At 45.2% G+C, this 26,574-nt stretch overlaps 1 protein-coding gene across 1 annotated transcript in view; it reads right to left on the minus strand.

The window, feature by feature from the left end:
• NDUFB5 (NADH:ubiquinone oxidoreductase subunit B5) overlaps positions 1-26,574 on the minus strand; it is a 140,204-nt gene that overhangs the window by 50,483 nt on the left and 63,147 nt on the right. The window contains exon 3 of the mRNA XM_069618678.1: positions 9,645-9,711. Coding sequence (XP_069474779.1) covers positions 9,645-9,711 — 67 coding nt within the window. The remainder of the gene's footprint in view (positions 1-9,644; positions 9,712-26,574) is intronic.

Here is a 26,574-nt window from a genome sequence, read left to right on the forward strand (position 1 = left end):
TTAGACCAGGGTATGGCACAACCAACAATATCTTAATTCTTCAACAACTAATGGAGGCTGTGTTAGGTGGCCCAGTACATTTGTTTGTAGATTTCACAGAAGCATTTGACACTGAATCACAATCTGCTGTGGAGTAAGCTGCATCATTGTGGTATGCCGCAGGAGTCGTTATATATGATCATGCAGCTGTACAAAAGGGACCACAAGTTAAACTTGACAAGGATGGTAGATCATCTAACCCCATAGCAACCAACAAGGGCCTTAAGCAAGGTTGCACACCGGTCCTGTATCTCCAACGTATTCACTGCTGACCTGCATGATACCCCAAGAAAGGCACCTAATTTCCCCCCAGAAATAGGCCAGATACCGATCCCACAGCTATGTTATGAAGACAAAGTAGTTCTGATGGATCAAACTACTGTAGGCCTACAACATTCCCTTAACTCTTCCGATTATGCAGGGACAAATAGTCTCAAGATAAAACCATTACAAAACCAAGGTGATGATTGTTGGCAAAAATATAAGTACATCAATTAATTCATGTATTGTTCCGGGCATACTGTATAGTCTGGAAACTTTCCAGATATCCAAATTTGATTGGCTGGATCGGGTTGACGGGGAAGCTCTGGAAAACTGCATTGGGTCTGCCTCCATGCTGCCCTATCCAGGCTCTCTCAAATTGAATTAGAAACCATCTTACTAAAACCATGTTGGGAAATAAAGGGGAGTACCTATATATGACATTGTTGCTCTGTCTGTAAAACCAGATTATGTGGGGAACTTTTTGGGACTAATTCTCCGAAAACTAAGGCATTACAGGATTTTGCTCTCGCTCGCAGTAAATTTCATGCAAAGATTGATCTGCATTTTGATTTAACCAGGGGATAAAACTTGTAAACTTATAAAACTTTTAAAAAGAAAGCCCCATTATGTGATCACATTGCCTTGCCAATATATCACATCTACAAAATCTACTCTGGCCGAAACACAAAACAACCTCAACGCTATCTTATTATGATCCCATATGGTAAATTGGGAAGATTTAATCTGCTATTACGACTGAATTAATACCATCCTTCATAATAGGTCCTAGATTGGGGCTAGCACGTTCTGAACGGTTGTGTCAACTTTGCTATTCATGATCAGCATTGCAGACTATGCAGCATTTGTTCACTCAATATCCTTTTTTAAAGTCATCTTGTGTAAGATAATTTAACAAATGTATACATAATATTCAAAATATCAACATGGATGCGTTCTGGGCTTACTGCGTCTTAGTTTCAATAGTAGCTCTTACGAGCTCCTTATGTGGGCTGTGGTCAACATTGCGAAATGTCTAGGAAATGTCGACTGTTGAACCTGTATTGTATGATCTGAATTGTATATTAATTTTTTATGTCTTGTATATTAATTTTCTATGTCTAGGACTTGTATGAAAGTTATTTGATTATTTTAGAATTGTATTCTGAAGATGTTATGTAATTATGCTATTCAACTATAACACTTGAGAAAAAAAAAGAAAGTCCTGGCAACTGCCAACCTGTAGGATAAATGACGTTAGATTTTCAGTTTAGCACCATTTTATTCATCGCTTGTATTACCCAAAACATGTCCCCTTTTAGAGGAGAGAATACAGATGGGCACAAAGTTGCCTACCCAAATTCCAGACTAAGGCTTGCTGCCATACAACCTGCAAGAGGATCCCAATAAAGCTACTGGCAGCAACTACTGAGGGCTTTAGACAATTTGCAACTGCAAGGACTGAACATTACTGGTGGCATGCTCCCAGTCCATTACATTGCACAAGAGCTCTGAAGGCTGCATATTGATGGCTGGATCCGCCAGAGACATGCCAGCACCCTGCAGCAGCCATACACCCTTACATAAACCCCAGCACCATGAGAGGATCATGCTTTATTTGTTGGCTGCCGCCCTTGTGGCGAAGTTGAGCACCGCCACCAAAACATCCGGGCCGCAAAACAAATAGTCCTCAGCAAATTGGCATCTAGTACTTTGAATAGACCGATACCGGCTAACAACAATCTAAAAAGACTTGGAAAAAGAATACTGGCAGTTGCAAGCTATGATTTGTGAAATGAACATCTCCCAGACTCGAGCTTGGAATCTAACCACCTTACATTTTCGAAACAAAAAAACAATCCTTTTCCGGAAGGTCTTCTAGAATCTGTGGTTTTGCAAAGCAATTTTAATTGCCTGAATCATTGCTTACTTTTTCCATTATGCTTTCTGTGGTGTGCTCCTCTTGCTCAACCCATCTTCCCAGCCCATCTCTTTGCACTCTAAAGCACCCAGTGTAAAATATGGCACATTACAAGACCAGAACAAATAAAATTAACTAAATAAAAAAAAAAAAATCAACAGTGCATGTTTCTACCCACTTCCTCTCTTCGCTGCTGTACTGGGGAGACCCCCGGCCGGCCCATAGAGTCGGGGTTTGCTCTACCGTACTTTAAGACGAGATAGCTTCACCTTTGAGATGGATGTGGGTGCAGTTATAGTACTTCAACACCAATCAATAAGGACAACTCAATGGTTTGGCAAAGGGGAGTCCATTTAATGACAAGTACAAAAACCGGGGAAACATGGAAATCAACAGTGATGCGATAGTCTTTCTCGCAGTCTGTCTCACTTCAACTCCCTCGAACTTCATACAAACAGTAACATTTACACCCAAAAACACGTCATCATTGACATGTAACACTCAAAAGTTAACATGCAAGTCTATTGGTTAGGAAAAGGTAACTTTACTATAGGTACTATATCTGTATATGGTAACGGAGTGAGAGGATTGGATAAACACTATCGGGTGGGCATCTAAGCACTTCCTTCTAACATTACTCTTGTAGTCGTCACTAAAAGTACAACGTCCCATTGGTTCTACTATCTATAGGACCCTAGATTATTTGGTCCATTGTGATGGGCTTCAACACCATGCATAAATCTCCACATTACTTAGCAGCACGCAGAATGGTCAGCCAGGTGCAGGGTGCCCTACAATTCACCCCGCCTCCCTTCAATCAGTCATCACTTTAGTGGCTATGTGTCAATTATTTGGCTGTGGTTGGCCTCGAAACTATCTTCTTGTCAGGAAAAGTTATGATATCTGTCTGGGTGACAGCCAGGCGTAGGTGTGGACCCGTGCCTCTTCTTGCTCGGATGGTCATGTCCTCACCCCGTGAATCTGCCTAGTTTCCCTCAATTTGTGCATTTAGTTCTTATTCAGCTTGCCATCTGCCTACGCCTCCTTATCTCGGCCTTCCTGAGATAGGCTATTCTGTTCTTAAGTTTCGATTCCGCGAACCTACTGTTCGCACCTTCTACTGGTCTGCCCTTGGTTCTTTCCTGGAGCACGTTGCCTTTGCTGAGTTTTGATTCAGCCATATTCTCGTTTTTAGCTGGAATTTGAATCCTGTCCTGTTTGACCTCTAGCAACCAGAGTTGTTTCTGCTTTTGTGTGAAGTGGACTCGCATTTATCTACCTCAACGAAGCACATTATATATGTATGGGTGGCGCTTGCCGTGGTCCATCTTCTACTAAGCATAGCAAGCCGCACTGTTTTCTTAGCTTTCTTGCGGTTTCAAGCATATGTATAGACGTTAGCTGGTTGAATGACCTCATCCTGCTTTACAGCTTTAGTTTCTTTGTATTTCAACATCGTCTCACCTTCTAGGTTCAAGATATCCTTATTCATGGCGTTTCGTCTCTATGTCATTTTTTGGTTCTGCACGTTAGTCCGGGCCCTCGTGACGTCACCATTCGTCTTCCATTAAGGCCTCTTGAGTTTCTTCCGGGACAGTGTTTAGGCTATCTTCCTTTCGTCTTATTTGTTGGTAGAGTTTTCTCAATGGATACCTTACAGTCCATGGTTTTCTAGGTATCAGTACTTCAACAGGTGGCGTTCTTCTGATAGGCACTGGGCAGAGCCCTACTGCAGCTCTCTGCTGGTTTATTTGCTCATCATAGGTCACAAATTTTGGTGCAAATGTGTCTGGTACTTCAAAACGGGCGATGGGCGTGCAGGCTTTATTTGGGACCTCCTCTACACTGCCTCTTCCTGCAATATCTGATCATTGGCAACGACATGCCCCGTTACGACAGTTTTTCTGAAGTAGGGCTTAGTAAAACCATTCAACTGAGGCAGTGCAAGACTCCACTCTTAGTATAAGGCTGTACCACCTAAATTCAGGTTAGCGTAGACAGAGTAGCCAGGCGTATTTTAGGAGGGAGAGAGGGCTGTAGATTCAGTACAAAGAAATTGTAATACAAATGGTCCAAAGAAACACTATGTATTGTAAAAATAAATGGTTTACTTAAATACAAGTAGGCCCAGATAAATCTTGGGGGAAATAAGTACCATCACAGATCATATAAACACATGATAGAAAAACAACACTATGCTTGAAGGTACACAGACCAAAGCATATAACCTAATTTGGATCACCTAACAGGAGTTCTAGGGAAATAAAACCAATAGTTACTTTTTAGATTATTTTCAGTAATACCAGGGTAGTAGACCCTACCAGTTGTACCATAACTCTCAGCAAGTAATCACATAGTAATATCAACTGGACAATATACGTTTTGTGAATAGTCGAACACTTCTTCTAGGTACAGTAAACACTTATAACTTATTTTGTGATAACCCATAGTTATACTAGGCAAGTAAAACCTAAGGATGTATTATTCTATTACAGGTGCTTTTGAGATCAGTAAAAGACAGATTGCGATCAGCAATAACTCTTGTAACTTAGTTTAGGATGGCAAACCGCTACCTCAAGGTAAGTAAAACCTACACATTTTTTAAAAGAGCCATCAGCAACTTCAAGGTAGGTATAAATCTGACTGTTTTTGTGTCCATCGAAAACAGACCAGGGAAAACAAAACCCAGTGTTACACTTGATGAATGACTCAGTTATTCTAGGTAGGTAAAACCTAATGCAGACTTATACTGGACAGGTTAACAGCAAGTCAGTGGAAGCAAGGCCCAGCTGGGAAACGTATACACCTATTCTCTGAAAGAAAGAACAACATTACTTTTGGGAAAGCAGCACAGCCAATTTACAGGTGAGTAAAATAAACTTACATCTACTTTATTAGAATGGTGAAACAGTTTAAGGAAAGAAAGAAGTTACATATACTTTTCAGAATGGCAGAACATTACTAAGGTAAGTAATAACCTTTGTAACTGTTCACTGTTAGGGAGAATTCTCAGAAATGTGCCAATTCCCTCCACCTAAGAGACCCCCAACAACTTTGCTGGATTTTGAGGACTTGATTTTTTTTCCAAACTATGACCCTTTTGTCCACTCTCTCATGTGTTTTTTAATGTGATTTCTGGACTTTGTTTCTTTTGGTTATGGAGCCTGACAAACTCCATAGGCATCATATTTTACATTGTGTCACAAAGCACCTTCAGTGCAGTGGCACAGGGAAGTCTTCCAGATTTCCCAAAGGTTTAAATACCTTCTCTGGGATTAAACTACTGTTTCCCAGAGCAGTAAAGTGAAATTGACTTTACTTACATGTGTAACTTTCTAGACCCAGCACACACCATCTTACAATAGGGTGCTGGAGGGGTTACTTAGTATTCCCTTTGTCTCCCTTTCCTCACTGAATGGCTGGTGGCAGTGGTTTACTTTTAACTACCTTGGTGTGCTTTCGCAGCTGCAGTAAAGCACCCAACGGTGCAATTTTTGTCAAAATGGCCCGATCTTTTTTCACCATTTCTTTGTGCAAAGGTCCTTCTTGAGATTTACTCTGCACGCCAAACCAGGTTTGGTCCCTTTGTTCGCTTTGCCTTTGGCAGGATTCACGGGTGATGCCTGCCTCTGGCTCCAGGTTGTCTGGCGGGGGCAGGAAGTGAGGCAGGTGTCCGAAACTCCGAAACTCTGTGCTTAGTCTCCTAGGAGATGCAAATGCACTCTGTGGTGATTGGCCGGCTGACTGTCCAGCAAGGACAGCCACCCTGCTGGGTGACTGACAGCTAGGCTGGAATGAAGGGAGAAACCTGAATAAAAGGCAAGGCTTTTGGCTTGGAAGGCAGAGTCTACCACTGGACCAAGGAACCGACGCCTGCTGCAACTCCTGGACCGTTGGTTTGACCGGTGAAGCCCTGCTGCTGTGCTGAAACTCCAATCGACAGAAGCCCCTGCAAGGACGACTGGTCCCACCAACTAAAGGGAGAAATCACCTTTAGTTGGTGGGACCAATAAACTACAAAGTAAGCCACCTGGACATCTTCTCAGAGCTGGCTGAATTTCCACAGAGTTGCTTCTGGAAACCGAACACCAGATTGTGTGTGCTGCTTTTAAGTTGGCCAAGAGCTCCAGGAAGATCCTCCGGACACCCAGGAAGCAGGACTGACCGAGCCTAAGCCCCCTAAACAGAGTGCGGGACCCCAGAAGCAAGGAAAGTCCATCTCGACAGCTGGTGTTGCTATTTGCGGTAGTCGCAAGGAGCTGAAACACCAAAGTGCCACTTGTTTGAAGATTGCGAGCGGTGACTGTTGCATTGCAGGAGTCCCGACGTCCTTCCTTTTGTCCCCACGATTGAGACCCAGGAAACAGTGATATCTGCACAGGAACAGGAGTCATATGCTGCACTTTTTCTTCATTCTAAAGTTACTGTAAAGTCTGAGCAAACTTACCTGTTAATGTAGAGTTGCAAGCCTCTTCTACTACTCACAAGTCTAAACAGCATGTGGCCCTTTTCTTCAAAGACTTCTAAAAACACTGTGCAAAGACTTTTCTACTTACCTACCAGAAATGCTTCAGCTCATATAGACTTTTGCCCATTGACTTTGGCTTAACCTGTTTCACTGAATGACTCTGCTTAGGGGATCCAAAAGTATTTGCCTGCTTAAGAATATTTGTGCTCTCCTGTTTGTTCTAATACCCTTTTCCTTTGACCACTTCCTAAGAATGTTCTAAATGCTACAGTAAGATATTATGTCCCCAGCACCCTAGCTATTGAAGTCACCTGAGGGTGTAGGTTGTGACTATGGGGCCAACCCAAAAGGGTCTTTACTGATTTAGAAACTAGGAATGCGTAGTTTTGAAGTGTATTTGTGTGTTGCTTTTATATTGCTCCCTTCTGAAGAAGGCTTATTCTAACTAATACATTAATAATTGTTTATTCAAAAAACCTTGTGTGTGTAAGTGTTTATTTGAATACCTGTCACTGTAAATCTCTGTGCAACTCCCCTATAGCACAGATTGACCCCTCTTGAGATAAGCCTGGATGCTCAACACGCTACCAACCTTTGTAGTACAGACTTATACCAAAGGTTGGGTTCCTATTGCCAGGTCAGGGCTGTTGTAGTGCACCCAAAGGGTAGAGCATACAACCTTGCCTAACATTCACTCTCAGAGTTAGTTCGTTATCAACCAACTTCTTTTGAAAGAAAGTAACTTTTAAACACGTAGTCTCTTTTCTAGGCAAAAGGCCCAATCCTTAGAAGTCTTTCCCTTATTCTCAGTGGTAGAAGGGGGTTTTGGGGGGATTCACTAGGGTCTAGTGTCCAACAAGCAGGTCAGGATAGGTTCTTAAGTAGCAAAGGCCAGAATTCCTAGGGAAGACTGTAAGAACAAGTAAGTACATTACCTTAGAGTTAGTTGAGGGTCCAGGGGTTTCACTGAAGACACCCTAGGAGGATTCCAGTAGTGGGCCTGGGTGAAATGGACGAGAGGCCTCCCAAGAACAGAAAACATCCCAAAACTATACAGGAAAGTAAATACCCAAGCCAGCACAGTACCTCAAGCACAGAAGAAGATTTTGCAGCAGGAGGTCTTCAGGATCTGCAGCCAAAAACCTGGTCATTGAATTCCTTTCTCAAGAGGGCTGGACGTTGGAAGGACTTTTGCAGCACGGATCAACGGGGTAAGGCTCTAGGCAAGGTTTGTCGCGACTGGATGCGGCTCTGGATTTTGCGCCTTTTCAGGAGCACAGAAGACATAATATCGCCGGTCGGATTCTCGTCGTTTCCAAGGTACAGCACATTATTTGAATTTATTTGTATTGCGCTAAACACAGGGCCCAGATGCATGAGATGGCTAGAACTTGACAAACAAGACAAGTAGGGTCTTTAGCCACTCCTGTGAGGGGACTTTCAGACTGGAATCGTGCCTCTGGTGATCCAGCATCCCATGAAGTTTCAGAGGGAGTTGGAATTCGGAAGACTACATTGCACAATCGCTTGCGGGCCCAGGGTATTGGGGTATTGCAGCCCCACAAGGGCCCAGCACGGCGTGGGATGGCTCAGGTCTTCCAGAGACTAGCGGGTCTCACCAGGTAGCCAGCCTTCCAGTTTGAGCTGGAATCTCACACTTTGGGCTGGAAGACAAAGGGTTACAGAGTTTTGGACTACTCCCTCGCTTCCTGCCTTCACAGACACTCTGGAGCCTGGGCTGGGAGTCCACAGGACTCCCACTGAAGATATCACACAAAAGAATTTCCAGCCCTGGATGTCGGGGGAAGCAACAAGAAAGGACAAGGAACACTAAAATGGCAAAAAAAGATGGGCCATTTTGGTAAAATGAGCACCCATGGGTGCCTTTACCAGGGCTGTGCACACAGCCCGCAATAAAGGTGCACCAAATTAATAAAAGGTATCACTGCTACCAGCCATTAAAGGCAAGTTTGTCCTGTAGTTCTCTCAAGGTCAAGGTTAGCCAGAGAAAGTGAGAAGGGGAGACCCCAGGGCAACCATGCAACAATAGGCACTTATTGCCAAAAAGTTGTCAAAGAGGATAACTTTTCAAAGAACCTTTGGAGAGTCTAAAAAATGACCAATAAAGAGAGTAAAAGATTCTGCGAGTGTGGGAAAAGGTTCCCACTCGCAGAGCTATATGGAAAAATATTCCACCAGTAAAATCAAAAGGTTCTGGGGTTGACACAGGTCAGGAAGATTTACCATTTCTATGCAAATCTTACGTAACACAGGGAGAAGAGGGGGGGGGGGGAAGCACCCAAGTCCACCTATCTGACAGCATTCAAAGTTTTGGCAGCCAAATGCTGCTCATGGTATTGGTCAAGAGCTTTGCAGGCTCTATCCAGGATCCGCAAAAAGGGGATAGCCATTCAGACCACAAAACAGGAGGAAGGCAGCCAACAAAGAGTGCTTAAATTGACAAAGAAGCCATTTTAGCTACTACACATGGCACAATAGGCTAATCCGCAGTAAGAAAACGAAGGTGGCCATTACAAAGATAAGGCTATTATTGCCACCAGCCTGCCAGGAACACACTGCCTAGAAACCCCACTAAGGGTAGAACGAAATGTGGCCCAGAAACACCCTGAACTGGTAGCCGTAGGACACAGTTTTAATATCCAAAAAGCAAAATGTGATGGCAGGGTGCCCTGCAACGACAAATATATTGGGGGGGCTTAAAGAATGAGGCTAAAAAGGGCAATCTTTCATAACACCATTCTGCATGGGTTAAGAAATACGAAGTATGTTGGGGATGTCTACTTTCAATAAGCCCTAAATAAGCACTTTGTGTTGACGCCAAATTCTAAAATGCAATATTGCAAATTATAGCATTTGGCCAAAGGTTGCAAATCTTCCCTATTCTTTTCCATATGACACTTGGCAACTGCACAGATAATAAGTTACAATACTTACCAATGAAGACATTGATATATGTTATCAATACCGCCGCAGGTATCCCAGTCAGTAATAAGTAGAATTTCTGTTTGAAAAAACAAAAAGATCTGGTTAGGCACAGCCAAATTTACTGAGCCATGTGAAGACCTTAGAAGAGAACCAACTGAAGCATGGGCAACTTCCATGCAGTCCATGATTAAATACAAAGCAATAACTATTAAATGAAGCCAATTTCCATCTTAAAGTCGACTCTTCAGGATTTAAAATGAGCAACGCAGATACTGGTAATTACTTTTAGGCTTCCTATACCAGGTCCAGCCCTATCTGGTACAAAGAGTCTCACAGCCAGTTGGGAGAATGGGTGAAGAGGGCCCCTGGGTGGAAGAACAAAGAAAGGTGAACACTTTCAAAGTTGTCAAAATAGCAGGTTTCTTCTATGTTGCAGGTAGGTTAAATGTTTACTTAAAGGTGGTTCAGGGAGTCAGGCAGACGACCCTCTGGAGGCTTGTAGACCAGAGGGCCGGTGTCCTTAGGCCTGGGAGAACACATTTGGGTTGTTCACCTCAATGTGTCTCAGAAAGCTCAGGAAGAGTCCAATTTAACACAACAAGCACCCAGGTGAGTAAGGTGATGAATCTGATGGAACATCACTCATTTCCCAGTGGTGACCTCCCATGGGGCCAAGGGACTGCAGCCGCTTCCTAACCCTGGGGCGGCTTCATGAGGGTGGATCACATGGGGGAAGAGAACCTCTGGGGTGTGGTGATGGTATCAGCAGGTGAGATATGGTAGCTCCTTTTCGCTTGCAGGGTAAACCTCCCTTTACAACACTACAATAGCCTATTGTAATTCCTCCCCTGTTCCCTCCGTGAAGAGTAGTGAATGCTTCCCGTTACAACCTACAGACAAACTCAAACACGGACTTGCCTTGTAAATCTGCTAAAATCATCTGTCGTAACTCTACATACCAATCCTCCATGACTGACTTGCCATCAAACCCACTCTGGACATTCACCCAACATTTTCATGCAAGTTGCCAAAAGGCACTACTGTTCCCATAAACACTAAAGCACTGCGATGAGGAAGAGGAGTAGAGAAATGCACAGCAAGGGAATCACCAAGCACAGGCAGTGCTTGAGTTGCTGTGATCACACACCTGTGCCTGAGATATTTAAATCAGGCACACGAGAAACTGAGGGTGACTGCTGGTGGGCGCGGACTGCTCAGTGTGATCGGCGGGCTAGAAGGTGGTCGGTGGAGCCAACTGACTCAGGTGCTCAGAAGCAGAAGGCTGCGCAGAGAAGACGACAAACAATGAGAATGCCAGAAGCCAGTGCAGGACTCCTGGGCGTTCGGCAGTGTTGAAAGCAGCAGTTCACCTACCGGAGACTTGTGCGCAAGAGAAGAGACCAGCTGGAGCTGCGGGAAGCAGTAACACAGCAAGTGAATGGTCTTGAGGAAGATAGCACCCGAAGATGTTTACCAGCCGGCTGCAAGAGGAATAAAGAACACCACAATGAACCGGTGAGACCACGCTAGGACAAAGGGAACACTGGGGCGTATTGGCGACCATGCCAAATTCGAATAATTAAACATAACACAGCAGAGAGAAAGAGAGAGTTACCAAACCCAAGAAAGTGAAAGTGCATCTTCTAGAGAAATCAGGGTTTGAAATTTGCGAGTGTTAGGTAAGATGTTCATAATTATGATAAATCTTCCTGACCTGTGTCAACCCCAGACGCTTTTGCTTGGACTTGGCAATTATTTTTTGTTGTCCCTAGGTGAAGAGGAATCTTTTTCCCCTCTCACCTAGTCTTTTACTCTTTTTATGGGTGGCGTTCTTAGGTTATGTCTCTCCATAGTGTGCAATTGGAGTTATAGTTGCCTATAACCTTTGGGCTTAGGCTGGGTTACCCCTTTGGTCTTCCTAGTTGGAACAAAAGATAGATGCGGTAGGCCTAGGCGTCCGTCTCCTTAGACAGTAATTGCATAAAGTGTCCACACGCGCTGGAGAAGCAGAAGAGAGGATCTTGGCAGTCAAAGATTTGGTGACCCCCCACTGAAGCTATATATGCAGGCCCTCCAGAAAAAGGCATTAGTTAATGGAGGAGATGGTAGACTAAGTGGAAGGGAGGTTGAGCGAAATAAATTACGTATGAGTGGGCTACGAGAGAAAACAGAGTGTCCATCCATGGAATTACTCTTGTAAGACTGGATATCAAAATGGCTGGCTCCTTGCGAGCTGCCAACATTATTTTACACTGAAAGGGCATAGAGCGTGCCGAGCAAAGACCACCGCCCGGAGCCCCGCCAAGACAAATCCTACAAGCAGTGAGAAAGAAAGGCACCCTGGAGTATAACAAGACAACAATCGCAATATACAGACTTCACCAGAGCAGTACAAAAAAGGTGGCCAATCCTTTGATGCAATGCGCAGGAAGCTGAGGGATAAAGACAATAAAATACGCCATAATCTATCCAGCAACCCTTAGTGTTTGCGGCCCGCAGGGAGTCCGATTCTTCACGAGCCCTACGGAGGATTGGGGCTGGGTAGAAACAATTCGGCTGCAACATGCAGAAGGGACAAAATAAAAACAAAGGAATAGAGAAACCCCCAGGGAAGAGATTAGAGCAGCAGGATGATGATGGGGAACAGGAGAAGTACAGGACAGAACAGGCAGCACAGACCAGACTCCCATGAGGGTCGGTGTGGGTAGCGGGTGTGAAGGGTGACTGGGGAACAGCATTGAATAAGTAACCGACACAAGTGTCCCAATTTTCATGTTCGGGGAGGAGTGGACAGAGCGCTGAGGCCCCCGCCCTTGCAAGTCTCAGGGACCCTATTGAGGGGTGGGGCAACCAAGTTTTGTTGGGGTTGACAGAAGCTTCAACTTGGGTTGGTGGGGCAAGTATTGTTGGGTATGGCCTATGGGGCAGGGGGTGGGGGGAAATTAGGTTATCTAACCACACACCTTGGCATTTCGATGCACATCATGAATGGCTTTTAAAGGAAAGGGACTTCATACCATGGCAAGGACAGAGCAGCGACACAGGATACGGTCAGCCGGACCTCAGATCCCTCTACCCAAAATAAGCCTACCCCTCAAGATGATAGTGCACGTTTGTCAGTAAAGGTGGTTTATTGTAGACAAACGGCCAGAAGGGGCTAGACAACCTAAGCGGAACCTCCTCAAACCACTTAATACACGCCCCCATATTTTGTTACAAAGTCTTTCCCCAAATAGGATTAGCTAATCCTACACAGGGAAATCTACCCCCCCCCTTCCGCCCTTTGTTCCCACGCTCTTATTGGACACTTTCTCCTAAACACCATCTCCTTCAACATACATTCCTATTTACAAGTACAACTCCCTTTTGGGCTCTTTCCATAGTCGGTCGTGACATCTTCACACGATTACTTATTCACCTACAACAAACCAAAGTACCATCTGTTTGGGGACCTCTAACCTCTGGTGTGATGCATATGGCTTTTACAAGAAAGCTTCCTCAATAGGAGGGAGGCGAGAAATAAACATTTCCTTAGGAGCAGTAATAAACATCTGATCTACCCAGACTTGCTGGCGTCCCGGATATTTCTCGTTTCACGCTAATCTATTGCAACTGCCAGTTCAGCCGACATGGCCTCCATCTTCTGGAGAACCCAATTGAAACCCATAAACCATTTACCACCTCTGCCCTTCATCCTATCGTGCACCAGCTTTATTAACAGGCCCCAACGTGACCCTGCAATGTGGCAGACTTCCCTGGTCGCTGAATAACATGCTCCCAAGTGCTCAGGAAGATTACATCTCTTATCCACAACAGCACCAAGTCGTAAGCCTATGTATGGCCCACGAGCAGGTAATTTTGTCCTGGCTGCATATTACCAATTAATACCATGACAGCTGGTCAAATGCAGTTCGCTGCAGTCCTCCATCCTTCGAACCCGGTCAACTAATTCTCCATGTCACACAAAGGTTACCTCGCGGCCCCAAGCTTCTGTGGCCTACACAAATCCCAGCTATGAGGGACTTGCTCTATTCAAACAACCCTTGTATTCACTATGTACCCCCTATTCCCGTATTCCCGAAATGTTCTCAACATTTCCCTTGAAAAACCCTGTATAGAGATATATGTGTACATGTGTTCAGTGAGTATTGAGCTCTGCCCGTGCCACTACTGTTGAGATCCTTGCTTTGTGCCCCCGAATCTATAATTTTGATGACCCCCCCCCCCCCAGGCCCACCCGACTCCCTTGCAGCGCTCCTCCCTCCCTCCCCACACCCGCTTCCTGGTTCCCCGTTCCTCCGGCCCTGCCCTAATTGGTCAAACCTTTGGTCCAATCAGACTCTCCTAGGGCAGCCCTCTGCCCGTGCAGCCCTGCGGAGAAGGGCCCAAGGCAAAGGGCAGCTCCTACAGAGACGGCTCCAGATTGTATCTGCAGGTATCCGCAGGAGGAGCAAGGAGCCAGTAGCCTGCCGTCAACCAGCACCAACCAAGTATAGTAAGTGTGGCGACTGAAGCGATTTCTTCACTCCAGAAAGCCCTACCACCCCTACTTAAAGTTATACTGTGTTAAAATCGTACAGCTACAATCAACATCAAGCGATAATATTCGTACCCCAATAGCGTCACTGTATTGAATCTTGTATGTAGATTGTGCTAAAGTTTGAATTTAGAAATGTGGGATATATTGACCCAACCTCAGCTGTGCTTCCCCACATCACAAAGCTGTATTTCAGCAGAAACAGCAAAATAGCTGTGCTGGCTTCTGTGAGCTCTATGGCCTCAAAACTGCATTTTGCAGCAACAAGAAGATGGCTGCACCGTCTTGCCAAGCACACATTGGGCAGGATGGAACAAGGGGACACACTAAGGGAGCGTGCTAGTGTGTTCTGACATATACATGTGGAATAAAGTGAAAAGGCAGTCTTGCTTTGCTGCCAGCCCATATGCCCCATTAAAAAGGAAACTTTCACCTTTCAAATAATGCGGCTGACGCCATTTTCATCTGCTCTTCCTTAAACTACTGTTATTAATAAGGCCCTGCCATGCCCAGTATATCCCATTGTGCTTCAGCAAAACTAAGCCTTATTGCTAATTGACAGGCCCTGCCAAACCAACTCTGTGAAAAATCAACCAAGGAACTTCACTTTTACCTGCACGGGCAAAGGTATTCATTTTCTTCACAAAGTATCAAAGATAAGTAGTTCAAAGGAACTCCAACTATCTGTCATGTCAATTTCAATGCATCTGTGCTTCAAACAAAACTCTGGCATACAAGAAAATAACTGACTGCAAAACAGGGTGGGAATCTGATGGAGATGCAAAACTGAATTCAAAAAGAAATGCAAGCTTGCGTCACACGTGTAAAAAAAATGGGCTTTGCAAACTAAAGGAGAAAAATGCCTGTTTTAAAAAGTACAACGTTGAATGAAAGCATGCCATTACCTAGCAATGTAAATGGGTTGGTTGCTGGTGAAAATACACACATGGGCCATTTTATTCCACAGGCTTATTTTAATTCAGGCCAAATATAAGAGGTTTTAAACCGCCTTGGCAGGGTTTTGCAAGCTCTCAAAAACAGGTTATATCAGTTGGCAAAGCTAAGGCTTCCCCCAAAGAAATGGAACCACCATAAACTCTCAGCAGATACGAACACCCCAGTGATAATTACTAGGTTGGACAGAATCTGGTCTGGGCTGAACCCCCTGACAACGGAACTCCCAGGACAAGGAAGTGTGAAGTGGAGAAGGGGCAATAAACCTTCAATTAAGCTGGGAATACCCCACCTAGCTCTGGAGGAAATGAAAGTTGGTGGCAGCTGAAGAGAAAAAGAAAACGGTCTAGTGACTGACAAAGGACTGCCATTTGTTTCCAAAGACTATTGATTAATAAAAATGTAAAGACTTATCTCTGAAGCAAGACTTGGAAACATGTACACATTTTGCAGTTTAAAAGTGATTTGTGGGGTATAATTTGAGACATTGTAGAATTCACCGACACCTTGGGGACAGAAATGGCAAAGAATAGCGGAGTATAAGAAAAGTATCCATGATCCCATTGTTAATTTTCATACTTACCTCCCTTATGATAATCCACACACATGTATACAGTTATGGAATTTTAGGCCGAATCTTTAATCCTCAAAATTACTAAAAAGTATTAACCAGACAAAACAATGTTGCACGGATTGCAGAGTTGGAGTGCTATGCTCTACATAAAATATGTAACCTGTTTAAGTTAATAAGATACTTCAACTGTATAAATGTACCATTTGTGGCAAAATCGGATTTTAGCTAAAGTAACTGCGGGAGGTTTTTGAACATTATAAAACTCACATAATAAATCTGACATGTTATCCTGAAATCTAACCAGTTGGGAGCGAGGCGGAGACTAGCACCCCTGATCAATCCAGTTGGTTAGAGGTGTGCTTAGTTAAGCCTGCCCAGCCATATACTTTGATGATGTCACTATGCATTATAAATAAGAGTCCCTGACAAGACTCTAGAGAGACACTCTTCCCGATTTTCCTGCGCCGGCGTTCCTGTTCTATTCATCCTGCTGAGTCCAGATTCCAACTACAAGGCCTAAGCATTGCTGACCCTTCCAGCAAGGCCTCAATTCTAAAATCCCAAATAGCCAAAGGGAGGAAGCTGTGGTATTCTTTGGGAGGTATCCCGATACCACTAATTGCAGCCTACTAACTGCATCCAGCGGTACCTGTGCCATCCAGCGAACCGACCTTGCCCAGCTGTCCTTTGCCAGGCGCGCTGCCGTATGGCAACTAGAACCTGTTGACAGTCCAAAAATCCAAAACTAAAAAAAGTGGACTGTAAGTATAATCCCAACCCCATAGAAATTCATAGTCTATCTTGTCTTGCATTTGTCCTTATCCCACACTCTAAGCCATCCTATCCTTATCCTGATAACTTGTTAAAACGGTCAGAATTTTCCGTGCAACCCTAGCGCCATCTCTTGTCATTTTTGTCTGGTGTAAACTGTAAGCCCTTAGTTATATTTCGAGTAATCCAACGGATTTCCATATATTTCATTGTTGGGGTTGAGCACTAGGGTGGTAAGGTTGACCTCACGAATAAACCTTGGTGGTTACTATGTTCCTCTTCAACAATATAGTGTATATAATTCCTTTCAAGTAACATTTGTCTTTCTTTCAAAACGGAAGTCTTCATTTGACCCGCTTTGTTTTCCGAAAACAGAACCCCATTTCAACTGGAAAATCTAATTCAAAACAGCAGCTACCCCATTCTTTCACTTCTGTAATATCCCCGTGATGTGGGCTATATATGACCCCAAAAATTAAAGAGGAGCAAATCAAAATTGTAGGAATCACAGCCTACATGCATCTCCACATGGGAGTGATGCGGGAAAAGCATGAAGAAAATATGACTCTTGCACAGAATCAATCTAAACTATTACATAAAATTCAGACGGATCTAAATTTAGCAGAACGAAAATTACAAAAGAGCCAAGAGTTGGAGGTAGAAGCTGAAAAATTACATCATAAAACTAAAAGAGGACTGGGCTCTCTAACAGCAGAATAATGTAGACAGAGGCCCAACTAGAAACAGTAAAAATAGAGTGTCAGGAAAAGGTTTACTCTCTGGAGGAGGGTCAACTGAAATGAAAACAAATAAAATATAACAGAGCCCGGTCAGAGCAAGTAATCGCTTTACAAAAACAGGTTGACAAATTGGAAGAGGAGAGTAAGGAATGAATAGATCGAGAGCTTCACCTCCAGACAAACTTTAATCAAAAACTAAACACCATCAAGAAACAAAGGGATGACCTGGCTGAACAGAGGGACACCCTAAATCGGGAGAAAGACGCCCTGAACCAAGAAGTAAGCAATTTTAAAACAGAATTACAGGGATGTGAGTTAGCCCTCTAGAAACTAAATGAACTCCAGAGTATGGGAATCTACTGGAGCACGCCAGACGGGTAGAAAGTTCTCTGGAAGAGAACCCCCAAACCAAAGATGCACTAATTTCACCATGTCATCCCCTAGAAACCTTTCACCGTGTTGAAGTTTGAATTTTGGAAAGTGCGCCCTGATAACGCCACTGTGTTGAAGTTTAAAATTAGAAAGTGCTCCCAACAACCACCATGTTGAATCCTGCAGCTGAAATGCATGCTCAAACATCGAGCGTCCACTAAGGTTTTACTGTATTGAATTGTGCAGCTACATACAGGGGTCAAGCTTATTTTCACTGTACAGTGAATCCACTGCGTCAAACTCCACTTCTTGATATCACAACCAAGCCTCAACTCCGCCCGCGCCTCGCCATGAGTCCATCCCGCCCAGCAAGGTCCAGGGTGAGAGCATCACTCTGGCGCGCCTCCCACCCTCCTCCCCTTAATGCCTTCGCCCTCCCATTCCACACTCCACCATGTTCTTAGCCCAACCCCTATCCAATTCCCAAGCCAGAGGAGCCTGATGGCACACCAACCATCCGAAGACCCCTGTTCCTCCTGTCCCTTCCACCCACAACCCCATTTCCCAAGAGCCCACCCCCCCCCAACTGAACGAACCACCCACCCTCTCAGAGCCACCTCCACCCCCCGCCCTTTCCACCTCCCCTAACATCTTTCACCCACCGCATCCCTCTCCTCTCCTCTCCTCTCCCCCCCTCCCTCCCTCTCCCCCCCTCCCTACCTCCCTACCTCCCCCCCCCTGGGGGACTTAAATATCTGGCTTGACATTCCCACCAACCCCATAACCCACTCTGGTCGACTGCCTTGATGCACTATAACCTTCGCCTTCACATGAACGGCCCGACACACACTTGATGGCATCTTTAGCTCCCACAACCAGATACATCTAACCCCCCCTCCCCCCCATACCTAATCTGGTCTGATCAGTTCATTGTCCCTTTCACCATTTGCTCGCCTGCCCCAGAGCCCATACCTGAACCAGCGGCCCCCAGCTGCCGCATATGCTGGAAGAAACTAAAGATCCTCCCGGACCTAGCCGAAGCTCTGCTTCAAAGACCTCCCCTCAACCATCCCACATAATGAACCCTTAACCATTGACTCCTGGCTCAATATCTCACGAATACCACTCAACCCCACTTGCCAATCCTCCGCTCACTGGTGTCCTTATCAGATGGTTTACACCAGAACTGAAGATTGCAAAACAACTGTATAAATCCCCTCGAACGCAAATGGCGGAAAAATAAATCCAACCTGAGTAGATCTTCCCTCGCCTGGGATCGGCGTCACTACAAAGACCAAATCCGAAAAAAATAAAAACTACAATTCCTGAATTCTCAACTGTGAAAACCGCAGCAAGGAAATCCACAAAATATTTTCTGCATTTGTCAAACCGACCTGTACCTCTGCCCAATCCACCCCATCTTAATCACTCTGCGACTCGCTCTCTCCACTTCTACACCACTGCTCTCGACAGAACAACAGCTATTAAACTGGTCCTCCTGTGCCCGCCACATAATCCATCCGCCCCACCAGTCACCCCCCCCTCCCGGCCCGCCACAGCAACAACCCCACCCACCTTCGACTCGTTCACACCAATCTCGAGAGATTAATTTCTAGACCTCTCTGCTCGGAAACCATGTGGCTCCCCCCTCGATCCCTGCCCCGCCTCCATCCTCAAAGAAATATTCTCAACCACCTGCACAGGAGAGTACGCAAGAAGCATCCTAAATGACCCCCTCACCTCGGGAATCACCACACCCCCGACACCTTCAAAACTGCGCATGTCAATCCTCTTCCAAACCACCTCCTCCTAAACCCCGCTAAAACCGAAATCATGGTGTGCGACAACACAGAGCTTCTCCCCCGACCCTTTACCTTGGCCCACATCCATGGGCAATCCACCCACCACCTCAGCCACAGTAAAAAACCTTAGATTCACTCTAGACTCTGACCTAACCCTCTCTCGCCAAATCAACGTCTCCAAGTCCTGCCATTACCACCTCAAAATTCATAGATGCATTTTTCCGTACCTCTTCTTTCCTAACAGACATGCCGCTGTTCAACTGTAATGTTGAGACTTGACTATACCAACTCCCTCTATCTCGGTGTGTGGGCATACCACCTCAGTAAATTACAAAGAGCACAAAACACTGCAGCCAAAATGCTTCTAGCACTGGGCCCAAGAGACCACACCTCTCCAGCTCTCAGACCTCTTCACTGGCTCCCAGCTGGACGAAGGGCAATTTCAAAACCCTATGCATCACCCACCGAGCAGTGCACAAAACCGTCTCTCCATACCTACAGGACAAGCTTAAACCCTACCACCCGCTCTAAGATCAAGTTCCGCCCTCCTTTTAGTGATACCAAACACCAACTCATCAGGATAGGAGGATCCTCGTTCTCAGCATTGGCCCCACTCTATGGAACTCACTTCCAGCCCACATCCGACGCACCGAAGACTACCTGTCATTCCTCAAATTACTGAAAACGTGGCTCTTCCCATAAGGAGTCAATGCATACAGCAAACAGAATGAATAGTCACAGTAAAACAGAAATTCAGGGTTGTTCAAATAGCGAAAATAAAAGCAAATTGAGTCGATGGAAAGGATAGAGTGGACGAAGACAGTGTATGAACGGGTGGATGAACGTAAGTCGCAGACAGTTTGGACGCTACACACAGTGCGGATAGCACGTATGATACAATTGGTGCAGATGGTAAGGATGGTGCAGATGACACCGATAGGGACAACACCCATTCACCAAAACATTACCAAATATCTGTATCTCCTATATATGCCACGTACCTCTATCCCCATATTTATCTGTATCCCATATACACCCCTATCCATCCTGTCGCTATGTACGTCCCCCACTGTCCTGCTCACGTGCCTGTTCTCAGGCGTTTTACTGACCACCACTTATCGCACTACTACGCTTACTCTCCTCTATACACCATCATTCAACTAGAACACAGCGATACCCCTGATAATTCGCCTAGCTGTTCACATACAAACATGACCCCCATGAACACCTCATCACCCTAATAAAACACAGCTTGCTGAGCACATTCCGGCTTGCTTAGGCGTTACTCAGGCCTAACGCAGCCAGAACCCAGTCTGGGAGTCTACCCTCCAGATTGACCACATCCGACTGATTTCCTCAACACCACACCTACCGCTAAGAAGTAAGTAAGTATCTCTCTCTCTCTCTCTCTCTGTCTCTCTCTCTGAAATACAGTTCCTGAGGGCGTTCAACCTACCAGCGCTTTGAGGTCATACCAATGATATGGAAGGCACTATATAAATGCCAAGTAACATAACAGAACTACGGCATCCCCGTGCCGCCACCTGCCCCCCCCAATCCGCAGATCTCTCCTCTCGTGTGTGCATATAAAGCTTCTCGCTTTCCATCTTAGGCGTTACGATGCACATCACACAACTACATTGTATTCACACTGTATCCGCACGATTATGTTGCTACGTGTATGCAAATATAAAATGTAGCAACTATGCACAAAATAACAGTAACTGATCCCATTCTTATTAACTATACTAGATACATAGGAGATTTCTACTTCGCGAACAACATCGCCCAGCCAAACAATCCAACACAGAAAGATGCAGGGAAATCGTAGAACATTGAAATGCCTAACATGGAATGTAATTGGCCTAAACAATATGATTTAGAGGGGGCTGGTGTCCAAATATCTGGTGAAACAGAAGGGACACAATACTGCTGGTTAGGGAGAATTCTCAAATGTACTAGTTCCCTTCACCTTAGAGACCCCCAGCAACTTTGCTGGATTTTGAGGACTTGATTTTTTTTTACCTGGAGAGTGCGAGCCTTTTTTCCCCACTCATGTATTTTGAATGCGTTTTACTCTTGCGTTCTTTGATTGTGGAGTTTTAGACCACTCCATAGGCATCATCTTTTCATTTGTGTCACACAGCACCCTCAGTGCAGTGGCAAAGGGAAGCCTTTTAGGCTGTCCCAGGGTTTAAATACCTTCTCTGGGATCTCCCAGAGAATGTAAAGTGAAATTGACTTTGCCAGACTTTTCAAATTCCTAGACCCCAGCACACCCTATCTTACAATAGAGTGCTGGAGGGGTTACTTAGTATCCCATATGTCTAGAAACTCATGTAGCAGTCAAATGCTACCCTTTCCTCTCGAAATGGCTGGTGGCAGGTGTTTCACAACAAACTACCATGATTTTCCCCGACCACGAACGCCGGTAGGGTTAAATCACGCGGGCCATGTTTTTCAAGATGGCGTCCAAGCCCACTTTGTCTAAACAGGTACTTTTTTTTTTTTTTTTTTTTTTTAGGAAAGGTCGTTCTAGAGTTTGTCTGCGTGGCAAACCAGGTTTGGTCACTTTGTTCCTACGCCTTTGGCAGGCTTCCGGACTGAAGACCGCATCTGGCTCCCGAGTGTCTGGGGTGGGCAGGAAGTGAGGGAGGTGCCCGAAACTCCATGTGCTTAGTCTCCTAGGAGACCCAAATGCACTCTGGCGTGATTGGCTGGCTGACTGTCCGGCAAGGCCAGCCACGCTTGCTGGGTGAGTGGCAGCAAGGCTGGAATGAATGTGAGGAAACTGGATAAAATGCGAGTCTCTTAGCTTGGACGGCAGAGTCAACCACTGGAACGAAAGAACCGAAGACTAGCTGCAAGAGGACGGCTGCTGCAACTCCTGGACAGTTGGTTTTCCTGGTGAAGCCCTGCTGTAAGTCCGCTTCGCCAAGTTCATCTCGACAGAGAAGCCCTTCAAGGACAACTTCTCCCTTTGTGTTGGTGGGACCAATTAACTCGTAAGCCACCTGGATACCATTCTCGGAGCTGGTTGTATTTTCCTCAGCATGCTGCAGGAAACCGAATAGCCAGGGAGAAGGAGACCAGTTTGTGTTCTTGACTACAGCTACCAGAAATTAAGATTTGCCTTTGCCAGCTTTTTGAACAGTCCCAGTGCAGGAGTCCCCAGATGTCCTCCCTCTTGTCCCCACGACAGACTCAGGAACAGCGAGATCTGCAGGAACTGCCAGGAACAGACGCCTTCAGCTGCACCTTTTTCTTCATTGTAAGGTACTGTGAAAACCCGATCGAGAGAACTTACCTCTCACTGCGAAAGTGCTTGAAACTTTGGCAACTTGCAGGCCTAGTCAGATTGTGCTTCAACACACGAAACTCTTTTATGAACTACTTCTGATAACTTTGGCAAATACTTTTCTGTTTAACTTCCAGAATTGCTTTATCCTATACAAGACTTCAGTCCATTGACTTTGGCCTAACCTATTGCATTGAATCAACTCCTCTGGGGAACTATTTGCACTGTTTGAGTGTAACCAATATTCATTTTATTAACTTATGCCTTTTTGCTCCTACTTCAAATGCTCTGAATGCCATTTTGCTCCTCCTTCAAAAGTAGTTTAAATGCCTCAGAACCTGATATTGTGAAGTACTGAAGTATATTTTTGGGTGATGGAGATTGCCTCCTTATAGTGAATGTTTTCTAACTGACTAATAAATTAATAAGTGTTTTACCAAGAAACCTTGAGTAGAAGAGTCTATTTGAATACTTTTAATTATAGACCTCTCTGTAACATCCTTACAGCTCACATTCACTCTTGAGATAAGCCTGGCTGCTCAGCGACGCTACAACAAAAATGTGCAGTACAGACTTATACCAAAGGTTGGTTTTGCTTACACCTGTAGTCCTAGTTGTATGTAGTGGTCCCAAAGGGTACTGCATACAAACTTTGCATAACACTGCTCCAAGAAACTCACCTGCTGGGCTCAGATTGTAGGTTTCTGGGTAGAGGCAATTCACAGTGGTGGAGCATGCAGGATATTATAGGGGGCCCAGAGGGGTATCAGTACTCATTAGCTAGAATATCACATTCTAGTTGGGACAAGTGGAAAGGGAAGGAAGATACTTGGTGGTGAGAAATCAATCACCGTAGTAAAGGTGTACGCACCACCACCACTGCAGAAAGAATTACTCAAGACACAGGAGATACTGACAACACATGGTCAGACTTAACAATGGTAGGAGACCTTAATGATGTATTAAATGGTAGGTTAGACAGCTGCCCTTCAAGCGAGGGGGGCGGGGGGGAAGAGACGCATCACAAGCTGATGACCTTTTGGGAGGAGAGAGGTTTAAGAGATGTGTGGAGAGGTTTACATACGGGGAAAGGACAGTTTTTGTACCACTCCAGAGAACAGGACTAGGTTATACCTGGATTATTTTTTGGTTCCATGTACCATTATTGGGAGGGTTATAGAAGCGGAATACCTAACGAGGGGTATATTGGTCCACGCCCCTTCATGAATCGAGATAGAGGCGGAAGGAGTTAAGGGGCAGGGGGAGTGGCGAATGAATGCATACCATCTGGGAATCAAGACAATAAGTGAGGAAATTAAAGTGCACAGAGGAATACTTTAAATTCAATGCAGGAACAGTATTCAGTGGGTGCACACTATGGGAAGCGTATAAGGCAGTAGGTAGTCAGAGGCCGCAATAGGGCGATATAGAAAGGGAATAAGAGCTAAGTTGGAGATGTAAGAAGAGAAGGTGGCCAGGGCAGAAAAAAGACCAGAAGAACAAACCATGGAATTGAAGAGATGCTAAAAGCCACAAGACAATACAAGGTGGCAGACGAGGCCAAAAAGGAGTTCTGAGAAAGAAAAAAAAGCCAGGGTGTATGAGCTAGGGGACAAAGGTATAAGGATGCTAGCTTGGCTGGAGAAAAGGGAGGAGCAGTCCAGATGGGTAAGGGGCATCACCAACGAGGAGGGTACCACACACACAGAAGGAGATCCAATAGTGGAAGAATTCGCAAACATTTAGCAAGGGCTGTACATTGTGGTCCCAGGGCCAACAGAAATGGAAAGGGAGAGATTTAAATGGAGTCATCAGTCACTGGTAAACGTACATGTGCAATAGGACTTGGATAAGGGGATCACGGTGGAAGGCGTGCAAGGGGCAATCCTGAGTTTACAGTCAGGGGAAACCCCCCAGGGCCAAAAGGGTTCCTGACAATTTTGGCACGAAGTGAGAATAGGCAAATAGTACTAATACACAAGAAAGGCAAACCTGCTGACATTTGTGCCTTCTGCCGCCCCATATCCCGGCTGAATGGAGAAGTGAAGGTCCTTGCTAAAATACTGGCGAAAACTGGTGATACACAAGTTGATACCATTCAGATCAGTGTGGATTTGTTCCAGACAGAGCAACAAGGATGGAACTGAAAAGGCTACCCAGCACAATGGCGCTTTCAGACTCACTGGAGGGGCCACACGCAATATTGGCGATAAACCCAGTGAAGGCCTTGGATTCCGTTAGTGGGAGTTTCTGTGGATGCCAATGGGTAAGGTGGTTCTGGGACCCAATATCTTTAAATGGACAAAACGTCTATATGCAAAACCACTCGCAAACCTATGAGTGAACGTGCACACCAAGTATTTTCCAGCTCCACAGGGGCACCAGCGAGAATGTCTGTTGTGTGATGAATCCTGCAGAGGCATCACTAACCCCCAGCATAAAGTCTCCTTCCATTTGGCCAGGGGAAGGCAGCCGCTACCAGATTCTGACCCTGGGGGTGGTATTCTGAAGGTAGATCACATGGGAAGAGATGGCTGTCGGGTAGAAGTAATGGCTCCGACAGGAGAGGCATGGTATTCTTCCTTTGACTGTAGAAAGGAAACCCTAATCCCAGAGTTTCTAATGGCCTATTGTCACTGTTCAAAACCTTTTAATTCCAAGGTCTTAAAATCTACTTCTGTGAAACATCTTAAGCAGAACTTTATTCATCCTTCACATATGTATAAGCCCTTTAAAACGTATTTGACAACTGATGTTTATGATGATTGTTATGTTACAAGTGTTCAGCAAAAGAACTTAAAGCACTGTAATGATGCTTTGGCCTCCAATTCCCAGAAATCCTCAAGTACTGGGATGAAGAAGAGGAGTAAGGAGTCAACAAGGACCAATAGTGCTGCCAAAAAGAATGTGTGGTCTAGTTGTTATCCAATCATTAGACTGAATGTGACATTTAAATCCAGCATCAGCTGTGGGAAAAGGAAGGAGAAGCTGTGCAAGCTGCAGAGCATGTGGAGCAGGGAGCGGAGTCATGGAGAGAGGCAGAAGCCTGGGAAGAAGCCCAGCTGAGAGAGAGAGTTGTTCCCAGCCTTAAACTTGTCACTTTCATTTACCAGAGTGGTGCGAGACTCAGGAGGCCCGCAAGCTTTCGGCAAGTACCGCAAAGGCAATGGCAGACGCAGAGAGGTCGCCAGGGGCGTTGTCAAACTGAAAGGCAGTCTTACCAGCAAGGAATCGTGAGGCTGGCAAAGAAGCCAACAAAGGGTCTGAAAGGCCACGGGAGCCATTCCCAAAGCAACACCATCACACAGTAACGTGCCATGGGTCGGAGACGCCAGGAGATACCCGCAAGTTGGCCCAGTGAGTGGTAACCCCCCGGAACGTTTAAACAGGCACACGGACCAGTAAAGGAAGGTTTTGAACAATAACCAAACAGACAGATATTACAAAGAGAGCAAGATGGCAGATGTGGTGCAATTTCACTGACATGAAATGTCAGTTGGGGGAAACCTGGAACCAGCCTTCCCTTTAGCCAAAACACATTAAAAGAGTACTAAGGAGGCAAGAGTTGTACAATTCTCCTGACGTGAGGTCAGTTGGGGGGTGGGGGGAACCTGGAACAAGCCTTGCCAAGAACCAAGACACATTGTAAGAAAGGTTAACAGAAGGAGCCTGAATAAACACTCATAGTGGATGCTAGTATGGGTGAAGGTAGTGCAGGTCATAACTGAAGTCAACAAAGTTATATAACTGAGGAAATATATTTGTGTGCTATTTAAGAAAAATGTGAAAGTTCTGGAGAACCCTTATCGGAGCATCAGGTAGTTAAGCTTTTGGAAAAGATACTGGCAGGGGCATACACCAGGGGATCTGTGTGATCCAAAAGAGGGATAT

The sequence above is a fragment of the Ambystoma mexicanum genome, chromosome 10 (genome assembly GCF_040938575.1).
Source record: "Ambystoma mexicanum isolate Mex_15411 chromosome 10, UKY_AmexF1_1, whole genome shotgun sequence".
Classification (NCBI taxonomy): Eukaryota; Metazoa; Chordata; class Amphibia; order Caudata; family Ambystomatidae; genus Ambystoma; species Ambystoma mexicanum.